The sequence below is a fragment of the Perissodus microlepis genome, chromosome 23 (genome assembly GCF_051167445.1).
Source record: "Perissodus microlepis isolate ML-2025 ecotype Zambia chromosome 23, ASM5116744v1, whole genome shotgun sequence".
Classification (NCBI taxonomy): Eukaryota; Metazoa; Chordata; class Actinopteri; order Cichliformes; family Cichlidae; genus Perissodus; species Perissodus microlepis.
This window is the reverse complement of record NC_140482.1, coordinates 38,225,851-38,242,154: the sequence shown is the minus strand read 5'-3', so window position 1 is coordinate 38,242,154 and position 16,304 is coordinate 38,225,851. Positions and strand designations below refer to the sequence as shown.

The 16,304-nt window shown below is 36.3% G+C and overlaps 2 protein-coding genes across 2 annotated transcripts; one reads left to right on the top strand and one right to left on the bottom strand.

Moving 5' to 3' along the window:
• Positions 1-5,161: 5,161 nt before the first annotated feature.
• On the top strand, positions 5,162-8,387 carry LOC146362097 (granzyme K-like). The gene is made up of 5 exons (XM_084921674.1): positions 5,162-5,290; positions 5,491-5,632; positions 7,034-7,172; positions 7,326-7,595; positions 7,668-8,387. Exons 1-5 carry the CDS (start codon positions 5,236-5,238, stop codon positions 7,830-7,832), a joined length of 771 nt encoding a protein of 256 aa, XP_084777800.1. The 5' UTR covers positions 5,162-5,235; the 3' UTR covers positions 7,833-8,387.
• Positions 8,388-12,144: 3,757 nt separating this feature from the next.
• On the bottom strand, positions 12,145-14,659 carry LOC146362096 (mast cell protease 2-like). The gene is made up of 5 exons (XM_084921709.1): positions 14,581-14,659; positions 14,344-14,491; positions 13,996-14,128; positions 13,649-13,903; positions 12,145-13,549 (listed from the first exon to the last, which is right to left on the bottom strand). Exons 1-5 carry the CDS (start codon positions 14,636-14,638, stop codon positions 13,388-13,390), a joined length of 756 nt encoding a protein of 251 aa, XP_084777835.1. The 5' UTR covers positions 14,639-14,659; the 3' UTR covers positions 12,145-13,387.
• Between the last annotated feature and the right edge of the window lie 1,645 nt (positions 14,660-16,304).

The window sequence follows — 16,304 nt, the reverse complement described above, 5'->3', positions numbered from 1 at the left end:
GAAGTTTGAACCCAGAACCTGGTTTCAGTAAGGAAACAGCTCTCATTGTGGAGCAAACACTGATAACTAAAGACATATACATTATATTTCATTTTATTTTAAATTGGGTTTTGGATGTTATAAATAAACAAATGAATTTACATTGTAAACTGAAAAGAAAAACAATACAGTTTTGATGTAAGATATGTAAGATGAGTAATTAGACACAGAAAAAGAGTAACAACTAATCAAACACTTTGTGCATCACCTTGCTGTCTGTCTGTCTGTGGTTTCATCAACACTTTTATCTGTTTCTCTTCTGAAAGTTTTCTTCCAGAGAATATCAAAGCACTTTTTTGTGGGTGTTGTTGTTTGCTTCTAGGGGTGTGAAAACTCACACCTTGGCTTGACAGCCAAACGTGAAACAATGAAACCAGTTTCCAGTTTCACAGATGTTAAAGCAGCATATATCACTGTTTAGATTGTCAACATGTATGTAACATTAAGTACAAAAAAAGTCCATAAAGGCATAATAAACAGTGACCACATAAAAAGACAAAAAACAATAATTTGCTCCAATCTACATATAGAAGCCCTGTTACATGAAAGGAAAAAAGCCATCCCCAGTAGTATTGCAGTTTATTGTAATACTTTATTTCAGGACAATGCTCCGGCTGTTAATATGTGCTATTTTCTTAAGTTTAGTTTTGTTACAAGATTGAGCATCCCATAAAATGAGCAGGGCCTAATGACAGGCCCTGTACTAGGAGCCTAGTTCAACTTTTACTTTGTTTTCTGGATTCACTTACCCTAACATCAGCGATCACATTCTAGGGTATGGTTGCAGCCAGTGTTGGAGTCATTACGTTACTTAATTACTCACTTTGTCAGTAAATAAATATTCTAAACATCTACAGCGAGCCATGCCTCTGAGTCCACTTCCCTTCACCTGACATGGTCTTCATCAGGGGTTGAGGAACCAGGACACACTGATGACAAGAAGGCATAAGAAGACAAGGGATGACAATAAGGAATTTTTGGAATACCACTATGCATGTAAGTTTTATGCATTTATCAGAATTGACCATAGACATTACTGGATTACTCACAAATCATTAAACATTATGTGTTATGTCATTAAACTGTCCACCAGTGAACACGAGTGGTCAGTAGTGACATATTTATTCAACAAGTGAAGGACTCACATGTAAACTTCAAGATATTTTGCTGTAGAAACTTGTGGCACATGTGCAATATTGTAGTATACTTCTGTATACTAGGTGAGCCACATAAACCACATTTTCCAGATTAAGATTTGAGCTCTGATGCTGAAAGTTGTGAAACTATTGCTATAGTTAGTTGGTAAGCATCTACATCCACAGTGCTTCACATCTGTTAAATTATCGTTCAGTGTCTGCAGAAGTTTTGTGAATTTATTATTTTTATCCGTATCATTAGCTATCTGTAGGTGTAGTAACAATAGATTTGCTTTTTAGGGTGTACATGGATGCAATCTGTTTTTGTGCAAAGTTACTCTGCAGTGAAGGTTGAAGGTAACCTTTTATTGGGTTTCTGTTATTCAACCACTCAAAAAAGATATTTCAATAGTTTAAGTTATTAAGCTGTTTGACAAAATTCTGTCAGATGTTTAAAAAAAATCCAAGCCAGTCTGAGCCAAGTTATTAATCTAGGATTCCTCAAATCATATGGCTTTTTCAATAGTTTCGCCAGTGGTGACTTGTGTGGAGCTGGGACAGCCAAGTATTTCAAAATGTGTTACACACAGATAAACACAAACTGCATCTGCACCTAACTCATGTTAGGGCAAATATTAGTATTTAGTTGTTAGTAATAACAGAATCTTAATATTACTTAAAAGGCACTCCCAGAAAATGGCATGTTATTTGATCTTGCATGATGAATTTACTGTTGTTGTCACAGTGTGCAGAAGCAGACTGGGTGGAGTGGACAATAAAGGACCCAAATGCAGCAAAGCAAACTTAATATTAACTGAACATAAGCCATTGATTAATGGCTGGTTTTGAACATACAAAACAAGGGGCAATGGAAAAATTAAACACTAACCTAAACTGGGTGAACTAAGGTTAAACATAGAAAACCCTGAACATGAACATCTTAATGTGAAAAACCTGAAACCTGAAGACTTGGAAACATGAAAAGAAACCACAGACAACCTGATAAGGAGTGAACGAAAACATGCAGACTAAATACACACGGGAGGTGATCAGGTCAAGTGTAAACACATGGGGAAACAGCTGATTAAAATGAATATAATGATGCCACAGGGGAAGTAAAACTAAACACAATGAACATAGGACACCAGACCTCTTCAAAATAAAACAGGAAACATAATGAGATGCAGACACAACACGAGAGTGACAACATAGGACACGCAGACATGAAACATGTGAAGAGCGAGGGAGACTGAAACATATGGGTGCAGACACAAGGGGAATCTAATAAACAATGAACTATAACAGGGAAACATAGACAAAATACAAATGAACTTAGATAACATAATGAACTTCAACATAAACCATAAACATCAAAATATATTAAAACTCAAAACGCTGGGTCAAATGACCCAGGATCGTAACAGTTGTATGTTTCTGTTCATGAGTTTGTTTGTCACTCATATAGAATGAAACAAGTGAAATAAAAAGTACTGATGGCTGCTCAGTTTCCTAATAGATGCATCTATGTATAAATTTGAAAATCTTTGGTCACCTACTTGAGTTATCGCATTCCCGAGATTTTTGGAAAACCTGACCTCTGACCTCAGCCTTGACACAAGATTTTTAGAAAATTTGACCTCTGACCACAATGCCAAAGAACCAATATTTGTTCATTTGTTTTCTACCTTCTCTTTCTGTCCGTTGTACATTATTATAAAAAGGTTTCCTGCAAAAGTCAAGTACAGTAATCTCAACACAGAAATCAACGAACAAAGAATAATGGGATCTTAGGAAGAGTTCAAAAAAAGTGACAAACATTTTTTCTTAAGTGATGCTGTTCCTTCATCCCTGTTAGCTGATAACAGCTGAATTAACCTCTTGGTGACATTAAATTTAAATTACTTTAGGTCTCATGTTACATTTCAATGTAAAACAGGGACACTTTTATGACCCTCGCAGTTTTCATACTAAACCACAAGGTGGCGTTCTCTACTATATTTTGTTGGCACTTGTGTCTTCAACGCAGTTCACTGTAATCCAGGTAAAACTATAAAATCAATCATCAATATTAAAAAGCACATTAACATGTAAACATGTAAACAAATTCACAAAGACTTACTAGTGTAAGTCTTGTGATGCACATTTATAGCACTTTTGGCAAATATGACACATATAATATCTAGCATCTAACTTAATAACAAATGACAAAAAGTGCTAAACATTGTCTGCGCGATTACTTTTCATTCCTCTGGTGAAACTACTGCATCTACAACTATTCTCAGTAAATATTGTGTCTTTGTTATCATTTACCTCTGCACATACGGTTTCCTTTATTTTTTTCTGAAGTACACAGCAGCTTTCAGAAACCCTTAAAAGTATAGCTGAAAGTTTAAGTGACCGGACTGCTGCCCATGACAATGTGAGTTGCACTAACCCTCCCCTATATAGCAAAAGGGTGTGTGTGTGTGTGTGTGTGTGTATATGTGCGTCGATTGGGTGTAACTGTAGTGATGGGGGATGGGGTGGAGAAGGAATAATTTACACCAACAGTTTTTAGGATTTGATTGGCTGTGTCCATTTTGTTGACTCATTAATTACTGTGTCCAGACCACATCCTTTCAGCTCAAAATATTAAGCTGTGCATCCCAGTAGATTTGAAAACTTTGAACATTAAAGACAGATAACAAAAATGTTGCGCCTCATCGTTTTCATCTCATGTGGCATTCTCTTCCTCGTCCAGTCAGGTGAGTAATGTTTTATATTTTACTTTCATTTACTTACTGATAATTGTCTCCTTCATGTAAATAAACAGAATACAAAGTTCCATTACTGATATCTTTTTAGTCTTAGAAAGCCATTAATGCCGGGTGTTTGTTTCTCTCACTTGTTCTTGACTTAATGTGCTGATTTTGTTATACGACTGGATATTTTCTTTTTGTTTTAGGTCATGGTTCTGAGATTATTGGAGGAAGAGAAGTCAGGCCACACTCACTCCCTTTTATGACTTATTTGTTAAGTAAACACAGTTTCTGTGGCGGGACATTAATCCATCCACAATGGGTCCTGACGGCCGCACACTGCACCAAGTATGAACCCGAGTTACTTTTCTTGAAATTTCAAATCAAAATATTGCAGCATTTTTTTTTTGAAACAGTGAGTGCATTATAATGATATTGGTTAAAAAACAGATTATGTCTGTAAACACTGATCACTGATATGGTCTGTGTAAACCTTTTTGCAGCTTTACAAGTCTATTATTTTAAAGACCTCATAGTAGTATTACTATGAAAACTTACCAATAGAAAACTTCTTTCTCAGACTGCTGGCTTACGTGTGGTTCCTAAGGGTCTTAAAAAAAGAACAGGAGACAGAGCCTTTAACTTTCAGGCCCTTTCAGGATTCATGAGAAAGACACCCCTCTACTTTCAAGAATAGGCTTTTTTGAAAAAAAACATATTCTGCAATAGGCCTAGGCTGCTGGGGGGCATCCCATGATGCACTGTGTTTATGTATTTATACACCAATCTGCATTTAATGACACATATAATATCTAGCATCTAACTTAATAACAAATGACAAAAAGTGCTAAACATTGTCTGCGCGATTACTTTTCATTCCTCTGGTGAAACTACTGCATCTACAACTATTCTCAGTAAATATTGTGTCTTTGTTATCATTTACCTCTGCACATACGGTTTCCTTTATTTTTTTCTGAAGTACACAGCAGCTTTCAGAAACCCTTAAAAGTATAGCTGAAAGTTTAAGTGACCGGACTGCTGCCCATGACAATGTGAGTTGCACTAACCCTCCCCTATATAGCAAAAGGGTGTGTGTGTGTGTGTGTGTGTGTATATGTGCGTCGATTGGGTGTAACTGTAGTGATGGGGGATGGGGTGGAGAAGGAATAATTTACACCAACAGTTTTTAGGATTTGATTGGCTGTGTCCATTTTGTTGACTCATTAATTACTGTGTCCAGACCACATCCTTTCAGCTCAAAATATTAAGCTGTGCATCCCAGTAGATTTGAAAACTTTGAACATTAAAGACAGATAACAAAAATGTTGCGCCTCATCGTTTTCATCTCATGTGGCATTCTCTTCCTCGTCCAGTCAGGTGAGTAATGTTTTATATTTTACTTTCATTTACTTACTGATAATTGTCTCCTTCATGTAAATAAACAGAATACAAAGTTCCATTACTGATATCTTTTTAGTCTTAGAAAGCCATTAATGCCGGGTGTTTGTTTCTCTCACTTGTTCTTGACTTAATGTGCTGATTTTGTTATACGACTGGATATTTTCTTTTTGTTTTAGGTCATGGTTCTGAGATTATTGGAGGAAGAGAAGTCAGGCCACACTCACTCCCTTTTATGACTTATTTGTTAAGTAAACACAGTTTCTGTGGCGGGACATTAATCCATCCACAATGGGTCCTGACGGCCGCACACTGCACCAAGTATGAACCCGAGTTACTTTTCTTGAAATTTCAAATCAAAATATTGCAGCATTTTTTTTTTGAAACAGTGAGTGCATTATAATGATATTGGTTAAAAAACAGATTATGTCTGTAAACACTGATCACTGATATGGTCTGTGTAAACCTTTTTGCAGCTTTACAAGTCTATTATTTTAAAGACCTCATAGTAGTATTACTATGAAAACTTACCAATAGAAAACTTCTTTCTCAGACTGCTGGCTTACGTGTGGTTCCTAAGGGTCTTAAAAAAAGAACAGGAGACAGAGCCTTTAACTTTCAGGCCCTTTCAGGATTCATGAGAAAGACACCCCTCTACTTTCAAGAATAGGCTTTTTTGAAAAAAAACATATTCTGCAATAGGCCTAGGCTGCTGGGGGGCATCCCATGATGCACTGTGTTTATGTATTTATACACCAATCTGCATTTAATGTTATTATTCATTTCTGACTCTCTCCTCCCGCTTTGAGGTGACTGTTGTTGTGATTTGGTGCTATATGTGATGCAGTTGGAGTAAATTGAATATACTCATTAATAATTGATGCATTTCCTTATGTTGATAGAAATCCAACTGGCATTCACTTAAAATATCGCTGTGATATACCTGCGGTTCTTTTTTTAAGGAAAAGCCTCAGCTCTTAGGAAGAAGCCTGTAACACAGCGGTCCCCAACCTTTTTTGCGCCACGGACCGGTTTATGCCCAACAATATTTTCATGGACCGGCCTTTAAGGTGTCGCGGATAAATACAACAAAATAAAACTAGTACCGTTACCGAAAAAAAGAAGGTTTATTCATAACACACGTGAAAAGACCCAGGAAAACCGAGTAAACGATAAAAACGATAACAAAATAACGCTGAAAACCGATAAAAACCCTGAAAACTATACATTTCACACCTGAGCCTCAACTCTCGCGGCCCGGTACCAAACGACTCACGGACCGGTACCGGTCCGAGGCCCGGGGGTTGGGGACCCCTGCTGTAACACATGAGTAGATTTGACTGTTTGGTACATTACTGAAAAAAAAGTTGATCACACTCCTTCCAGGCTTCAGTCACAAACATGCAAAGAATAATTTCTTTTAAAAAGTAAATATCAAAATTATTTTGTGTTACAACTGCTCTAGAACTGGAACAAGAAAGTAGGTAATAAAATGTGGCAGTGATTGTAATGGACATTTGCTTTTGGTCTATATATTTATTTGAGCTATCCTACTAATTCCTGTAATATTTAGTCCTAAGTCCTAAATACAGGACATCCAGGGCTTTCTATTGATATCTCGTGTGTTTGAATGGCCTATTTTAGCCCCGAAGAGGAAGGAAATCTTAAAAAAAGTTCAATGTGAACTGTCATCACTAAAGTTTTGTTTTTTTTATTTGTCAGAATGAGGTGGGTTATCCTAGGTGCACACTCCATAAACGAAGAGGAAAAAGGTTCCAAGCAGGTCCGAGAGGTTGAGGAACTCTTCCCTCATCCTGACTATTACCACTATCTCCAGGGCAACGACCTCATGCTGATTAAGGTAAGGTGATAATTGAGTGTCTAATAGCAATAGGTGGTTCAAGACTTTTGAACAATGCTGCAAACAGACTTACTTTAAGGCCAACTCTGTGAAGGTAATGTATAGACAGCCATTATCGATATGTAATATTTCTTTTTATTTCACTTTTTTTAGCTTAAGGAACCAGCAGAGATAACCAAAACCGTGAAATACTTACAGTTGGGGAAAATAGTCAAAAGGCCTGCAGATGGGAGAAGGTGTCTGGTGGCTGGATGGGGACAAACTGAAAACAATGAAACATCAGATGTCCTCAAGGGTGGCCATGTAGCTGTGATCAGCAGACAGAAGTGCAACTCTTCTGATTATTACAACCGCAACCCTTCTATCACCAGGGACATGATTTGTGCTGGTACATTTGGCAAAAGAAACAATTCTAGCTGTTATGTAAGTATGACAAATGCATGTTCTTTTTATTTTTTGTTCATATATTTAATCATATATTTGATCTTGCTGCAGGGGGATTCAGGAGGACCACTGCTGTGCTACGGAATGTTGGTTGGAGTCACTTCTTTTGGATCTCATGGGTGCATGACAAAACCTGCAGTCTACTCGTTTCTCTCAAAGAAACAACTAAAGTGGATCAAAAAAACAATGAAGTCACCTGAAACCAAAAATCAGTGAAATCGAGCCGTACCAGCTAAGGGAGACGGGCATATTTGATGCTTTTTAAATCTGTCAGCGCTGTCACTGTTAGCCACTTACTTGAACATTATCCATTTTAATTCATTCTTCCTCTTCTTTATGATATTTTAGTTTTTACAGACTGTCCACATGATAGCAACCCATGGTTAGTCTGTTAGGTAAATTTGGCGCAAACATGAACTTTTTCCAAATATCATATAACTCAAAGTACCTCCAAATGTGAATGCTCTTGTCTGTTGCAGACAACTACAATGCAAACAGGAAAAGGATATTTTTAATGTATACAAAAAATAAATAAATAAATGAAAGTGAAAAAACAAAGCGAGATTAGCCAAAGAGACTCACCATGTCATGCATTGCAAACTTAAGCTGAAAATAAATAAATCTGTAAGCAGACGTTTTGACAAAAATGTTTTTTTTTGAGTATGCTTTAATGTTTATTTCATTTCTCATTTTAAGTATTTTGCTTGAAAAGGCCAAAAACAACAATATTTTGTAATTAACTTTCTAGCTTTTCTACTTTCTAATAAAGCTTGTGGCATGATAAAAACAACAACACATCTTTCATTTTCTTGTTCTTTTCTTTTCTTCTTTTTAGTGCATTTCCTTAATTGTGTCATCGCCTTACAGTAACTCCTAAGTCTCCTAAGTCATCTTCGTAAAATTTATATTTCAGTCTTTCAGTCCTTTAGTGTTCAAGTTAAAGGCATTTTATTCCTAATATTATTTATTGTAATTTCTGTAAACAAGCTACCAGATAGCAAAAAGTAATTATTCTTGAATCTTATCAAGATGTTTTCCTGAAGTACGATTAAAAAAAAGTCTGATATTCATCATCGTTCGGAGATTATTGGAGGGAAAAGAAAAATATTGCCGTATTTATTTTTAACAGACTACGCAAAAGATAAGACGTTGTGATTGTTTTAAAATTGAATTGTAACAATTTCACAGATACAAGCAGGTTAAAGAATTTTGTAGCCTTACATATCTGTACTTTAACTGTACATTAAGTATTGACATATTTTCTTATTATATCGAATAGAAAGCATGGTGAAATTGACATCCCTTTGAAAACTCTGATGAAAGACATTTGTAGGTTTGAACATTGCACATTACTAAAACAAAGAGGGGTGGAAAATATTTCATGAAAAGTAGCATTGATATTATTCAGAAAGTAAAAGAAAATGAATCGATTCTGTGTTAATGTTTTAATTAAAAAGTCTTTCAGGCTGCCTGGCAATCTGATAACGTTGATAAAACTAGAGGATTAAAACTGCTACGTGTATTTAAAAGAAACTTTTTGTAGTATTTACTTACCAAACGTGTCTTCCTCTTGGTTTTACAAAATAATACCAGATGACTGGTTGTAGATAAATAGCTGGCTCAACTTGAATGCGTGTGTTCATTCATTGTATACTCTAGGATTCCAAGAGTACCATATAACTTGTCAAGTTGTAACAGGTTGGGCCATTAAAGTTAAATAGTTGACTCAGTTTGAATTTATGTGTTAATACGTTATCTATCTTCAAAGATTTTTAGGACCATTACGTGTTATATCAACTAATTCAGTTACAGAAAGATGCACTACTTAAAACAATTAGTAGATTAACAGCAAATATCATCCGGTTCCATAAAGGTAAAAACAGCAGCATAAGTGAAATATATTTAGACAGCAGTTTGTTTGAACTAGTATTTAATTTATTATTAGAGTCAACTGCTGTGAAGTGAAAAGCTATTTTCACTCAATAAATCTTATTTCTTTATTATTTACTGCCAACCTAATGAGAAAAACACAATTTTTATCCAGTAAACACTTGGTGTCATATCAGACACTTCTCACTTATTTTCATCTCATAACTAGTAATCCAGTTGGTAATTATATTTTGCAGGTTTATACTATTCTGCATAGATAACACTTTATTGGACACTTAAATAAGCAATGTACAAACCCCAGTGAATTTTAAAAGCTGTTTAGCTCTCACTCTTATTTTTTTCAGGTGTTTACTCCAGGCTTGTTGTAATAAACGAACCCACACGCATTTTGTGAGAATATCTTACTTGCAATAACAGATTTAGATTCATTTAGTGATCTAAAGTTCAAGAAGGCTGATGTAAAACCATGATACTTTGCTTTGGAAACTTTTGACAACTTTTGCATAATCTTCAGCAGCAAACTAGATGAACCACAAAAACCACAAACCAGATAAAATTTGAACTTCAATGTGCTTTCCCAAACTCACAGTTATGACATTTTGGCTGTATTTAGTAGAAAATTGATAAATGTAATTTTGTAAGTTTCCCAGACATGAAGACATTAGAAGGACTTTTGTAACTCAGTATACTGCATAAGGGTGGATACCATTTGCAATTTTTCAGATTGACCTCTTCCATCATAAATTTGGTCTTTGATTGTAGGTAAGTGTGAATAAAATGCAATTAAAATTTCAAAAATAGTAAATATTATTGACTTGAAAACCAAAGCTAGCATACAGGCTTTAATTCTAGCATGTCTTTATGCGTTATTTTATGAAGCAGCTAAATTCAGTGAATTCTTGCAGACCACTGACAGAATGTAAAATAACAACGTCACTTCTTATCACTGCATCCTAGATTTGTCATCATTTGCTTGCATGTCTAGAACACTGTCACCTTTATTCTTATCTTGACCTTTATGACCACATCCTTTTTATAGTGTGAATATGCAGCTTGTGATATTTTGGTCAATCATGCTATCTTTTGTGGTTCCAGATCTTTTGCAGTGCCTGCATTGCAACACAGTTTGTCACATTAATCTGTATTTCTTCCTTTATTTAATCATTTTCATTTTACATTTTGTAAAAATGAAATCATATTTGAGTTCTAATTGATATACTTCTGTTTATTGCAAGTGAATAGTGTTTTACATTAACTTATAAATACATATATATATAAATATAAATATAAATATAAATATATATTTTTATTTACTAATTAATTAGTTAGTTATTTATTTGTTGTCTACATGATGTAGACCAATTTCACTGGTAAAAAAAATAACATCAGTACTGTGTGTTTCTTTTTAAACTGAAGTGAATTCAATTTAGTGTCTACTGTACCATACCACAGACTGAACTGCTGAACTAAGGCACTGATAAACACATAGACACTTTTCAGTTGTCAGGTACTGGACCGGTCACTGTGTCCATCTCGCCCACCGTCTTCTTTATTAGCACCAAATATGATGTTAATATTTTGATCAACACCAACAACAACAGCAATGGCGATGACGACAATAATGATGATGATGTTGAAGTATTTCACTGTAGCTGTTTTTGTTCAAGTGTACTTTGCTTTTTAAATGAATTTGTTGATTCACAAGAATTCACAAGAAATAAATTAAGAGACGATCAAAGCTTTGGACAGAAGAAACTTTGCAGAGCATGTGCTACTCCCAGTAGTCAGTAAAGATGTGGTTGCTTAGATTTTTTTTGTTTTGTAAAATACTACGTTATGTTTTCCCTTGCCATATCGATATACCATCAAATGCAATTTTCTGTATTTGTACAGCTCAACTGTTGCCTTTGTCTAATTCTTCATTATAGCCAGCAGAGGGCAGCAGAAATTCTTATACGTCATCATCTTGGCTGGGTGGTTACCTTTAACCTGGCCACAATCTTCAACCTCAGCTCGGTATATTCATCTGTTATTGCATGTGCCAAGTTCATCTGGTTCATTTCCTCTACTCTCTACTAGGGTTGGCTCATTATTTCCGTATTGCTCAATATTGTTCCTATTATGCTGTGACCCAGGGGTAGGCAAGCACACAGCAGGTATCTCCCATTAATGTTAATGCACTGAGCTACTACTGGTGGTGTTTCTTGGTCAGTGTGTTGGCTTTTTCCTCAACCATAGTTCCCAGATGCTTTGCATATAACTCCTTTTACTAGGTTGGTTGGCATAGTAACACTGAATTAATTCAACATTATCAGCCTTTTTCCGGTACCCCAGTTCTCGTCAGTATATCCTCAAAACTTGACTCGAACAGTCCTAATACCAGCAATGTCTGAGCTGGCTTCAATTACATGCCCCCCACACCCTGTTGGATAATAATTTACACAATGTTTAATATTTACTTTATCTTGTCAGTTTGATATATGACAGGCTCATTGCACCTTCTTGTGTAATTCTGTTCTTGTTGGTGGATTGTTTTGGAAGTTTATACCTTTCTAAATATATATAATCTATAATTTTGTGTGTTTATTTAAATTTAGATTTTATACAAAAAAAAACAACCAAAAAAAGTGATGAAGGCAGATGCATGACCTGAGATTTTTTGCTGATTTTTTTTTACTCTTGATACAGCCTAATGACACTATCTCCGAGTTCTACAGCCAACTAGATTAACCACAGAAATAACATTTTCCCAGATTAAGATTTACTGTAATTAGACAACAAACATATATCCACCTTCACGATAAAAAGAAATTAAATCTCCTTTCCTTTCAAAGGTTTTACATATCAGAACAAAATAGTAAAAAAAAGAAGATCTGGTCTAAAAATAAACACATTAAGGCTTCACTCTCCTTTCATTTCACACAGCACTTTACTAAAGCTCCTTGCCAGTCAATTATATACATATATCATATATTATGTATGCATCCAGTCTTTACATTACTGCCACTGTGGCCGCAATCAGGTATTGTTGCTGAAAGCTGCACTTCCTTCAATCAACACATGATGCGATGTCATGACCGCGTAGACATAAGTGACGCTTCAAGCACAAATGCATGGGTCAGTCTCATAGTGTCTGGGTGTGTCTGTCTCCTTTTAACAATGACTGGAGCTGGACACGCTGAGAGTCCAGCAGTTTTTTTGCATTTTCTGGTGGTTTGTGCATGCGAATTGTGGCTAAACCGCTGCTGTTTGTAAACTGAATGGAGAGCAGCTCACAAGCCAAAGTACCGTTGGAATGCTCTCACCGCTCTGAGATCAGTTAGGATCTATGGAAACACAGCTAGCATCAGCATGTAAATTTTATCTTGTTAGTCTACAATAAAGCTACGCTCATGATCTCAGAGCCAGGGGCAGTCCTGGCCTGTTGGGTGCCCTGGGCAACCGCCCATGTCGCCCATATCAAAAACTGCTCAGAGCAATTACATTTTCTTGTTAAACCCAGGGTTACAGAGCTCAAGCCTATCCTAGCCGTCATAGGGTGCGCGCCAGGGTGCACTCTTAAAACTACCCAGCCAACCTTGAAAACCTGATCTCATCTCATCTAATAACTGCACCATGCTGAGCGAAGACTGCATTTTTTTTTGTTTCTGACTCCAGGGGAACCTTTTTACTGTCCCCTAAATCATTTACCGGTGATTTATTGCGTTAAAATGAGCTAAATGACATCACAATAATATTGTCACTACAACAACTTTGCTACAATTACATGTCTGCTGAGAAATATTTGAAACATTTATTTATTCTGCATCTAGATAAAACACAAAGCGATTTAAATGCACAACTACAATAACAGTGTGTCAAAGCAAAGATTTATGTAAGACTTAACAATGCTTTTTCTTGAGAATCTCGTTGATCCAGTGAAGGTGTTTTGCGATATCCACATAAACATTGGGTGCATCCGGGTAGTCACATCTGCCCCATTTGTTGAAAGAAACAACTCCAACAGCTGTACCATTACAGATCAGAGGGCCACCAGAATCACCCTTTGAGGGTTATTCAAGAGAAAAAAATTTTTATACACTGTTTCAAGTACACATGAGTTAGCAGTTAATCTTAAAAATCAAACAAATAGAAAAACATACCTGACAGAACCCTTTGTTTGTGCCATAACCACCAGCACAAATAAGACCATCCGGAAGACCCGGCCAGTTCTCCCTGCAGACCTCTGGGCTGATAACAGACACATCCACTACTCTCAACTGGTGAACTAATGGACCACCAGTTTTTGTCAAACCCCACCCAGCCACAAAGCATCTTTCATTTTCCTTTAGCTTTATTTCAGAAGAGGGAAGTTTAATAATTTGGATGCTTTTGCTTGGTTGGACTTCACTAGAAAGCTGGGAACAGATTAAGAGATTATATATGCAAATGTTCTAGAGATCACAAATATGTCTTCTGTGTATTAAGTGAAAAAAAAAAATCGACTTACTTTGAGTAGCATGATGTCATTCCCATTTCCAACACCTATATAATATGGGTGTATGCATTTCATGATTACATCTTTCACGGTGTCAGCAGGCTTGCTGAGATCGTGCGTGCCAAGAACTATTCTCCTTGGATTCCTAAATAAGTTGCAAGTCAGAGATAATCAGTAGGCTTTCTAAACGGTAATGGTTATCTGTGTTTGTGTGCGTGTGTGTATAATTTTAAGGGAGAAATTGTGACATACATTGTGCAGCAGGTGAAAAGTGTTGCATATTAATATTAATAGGAACTTCTGAAGTGATTTCTTATCACATGACCCACAAATTACCTTTAAGCAGGATTGATTACTTACCCTTCATCACAGTGTGCAGCAGTGACCACAAAGTCCTCACTTACAAGAAAACCTCCACAATCGTGGCCATAGTTTTTCTGCACCGAGGCCATATACAACAGTGAGTTCTCGGGAGCTTTTTCCCCATTTATAATTTCACTTCCAAGTGCTAAAGACATCAGAAGATAATCAAAATGAGTTAAAAGTGTCAATATTCAGCTTGCAGATGGCTAAAAGTATTTGTATAGTGTGGCTTACCATTTTGTCCAAGGCACGTCAAAACGTGAATTAGTATAAATTGGTGCAGAGCATACATCTTGGCAGAAAGATATTCGTTGTGTCACTATGGAACTGTGTAGCAAACCCTTTTATTATCGCAGCTGCAGTGACTTCCTTTGGTAAATGTGGTAACTTTCCAAAACAAACACTTCCAGTTATCAGCACTGATCAAAACTAGTTATTAAATGTATACCTCTTTCTCAGTAAAGGTCCTTCAGCATGCCACTTTTTAGTAACACACACATAATGACTCTTAAGCATTAGTAAGGTATCAGTAAGTACTTAATTCATTATTTATAAAGCATTAGTATGCAGTTTATGAGAACAGATAAGTAATATGTTCATTGCATCACAAACACTAATCGGAGACAGTTACTAGTTGTTAAGTATTTTGTGACCTCATCTAAAGTGAGGACTATTTTTGCCTTATGAAGCATTTATAAAAGTAAATGAAAGTACCTCAAGAGTTGAACAAGTCTCAGCTATCTTCACAAAAGAAAAGTGATACAGACAAAGCACAAAGAGATACACAACATACAAATGTATTGCTAGATGCAAACATAGCACACCTGAGATTTGCAGAACACTGAAATGTAACTAGGCCCACAGTCGAAGTTTGAAAAAAGGGGCTTACGAGAGAAAGATACATGAAGACGTTAGAGCTACAGGGTACTTTAACATAATTATACTAAGGCTTCTTCGTTTAAAATAAAATATGGCTAAGGTCATCAAAAAACCCAAAACATGCTGTATTTAAGCTTATAAACCAAACTAAATATTTATATCTGTGTTGGAGTCAAATGGTTAAATGTTGCCATTATTGTACTTAAATTTTCAAGTCTTGGTTCAAACTGTATGATCTAAGACATTCCTTTGTTTCTGACCCCCTCCCCAGCCTGTTGAATGGAGGGGGAGGCTGTAGTGTTTTATTATAGAGACACATCCCATGTGAGGGTTCTGTTTTCTTGTTTAGTAAGCTTCCTGCCTTTATGACCCTTTTGGTGAGCAGGAGGTCACACAAACACATCCCCAAACACAAACACACACACACACACTCACTCACATGCACATGCATACACACACACACACACACACACACACACACACACACACACACACACACACACACACACACACACACCTAGTGCCTTGTCTTTTATAACCATAGGGGTTTTTTACAATGGGTGTTTGTGTAAACTGTGTGTCACAGAAATAAAAGGCTGCAGGAGAGATGGTTCTTCGAAGTGGTCTAACACCGAGGGCAGAAGGGCTGCTCTGAGATCCTTCCCTTGCTAGCATGTCAAAAACCGGTTGAGCTGTTCGTCTTGCTTTGTTAACGGGAATACGTTTCTGAACTGGGGCCTGTGGAAGCGCAGACCCAACCATCTGTATTTGTAAATTACATACTAAGGAGTAGTAATGCTTTAAATAATGATAAATTAAGCACTTAGTAATACCTTACTAATGCAGAATTGTGTGTCAAAAGTGTTGCCACTTTTGTGCCTCCTACTGCATTACTGAATAAAGCTTACAGTTAGCGCTGGATCAGGTGACCTTGAACCATACTTCAGTTATGCTAATAGTCTAAGTCATCTAATGCACTGAATATTTCTTTTTCGCTCACCTCTTTACATTCTCAGTGTGATTACACACTATCTATTATATGACTCTCTTCTCTTTCTCCCCACCCCCAACAAGTCAGA

What these genes read in the sequence shown, in the direction of transcription:
- LOC146362096 (XM_084921709.1), bottom strand. Translation starts at nt 14,638, where the DNA reads ATGTATGCTCTGCACCAATTTATACTAATTCACGTTTTGACGTGCCTT. An exon ending in GCTGCACACTGTGATGAAGG is followed by an intron (nt 14,129 to 14,343) that starts GTAAGTAATCAA and finishes CAACTTATTTAG; the next exon opens with GAATCCAAGGAGAATAGTTC. An exon ending in ATGACATCATGCTACTCAAA is followed by an intron (nt 13,904 to 13,995) that starts GTAAGTCGATTT and finishes ATCTGTTCCCAG; the next exon opens with CTTTCTAGTGAAGTCCAACC.
- LOC146362097 (XM_084921674.1), top strand. Translation starts at nt 5,236, where the DNA reads ATGTTGCGCCTCATCGTTTTCATCTCATGTGGCATTCTCTTCCTCGTC. An exon ending in ACGACCTCATGCTGATTAAG is followed by an intron (nt 7,173 to 7,325) that starts GTAAGGTGATAA and finishes CACTTTTTTTAG; the next exon opens with CTTAAGGAACCAGCAGAGAT. An exon ending in GAAACAATTCTAGCTGTTAT is followed by an intron (nt 7,596 to 7,667) that starts GTAAGTATGACA and finishes ATCTTGCTGCAG; the next exon opens with GGGGATTCAGGAGGACCACT.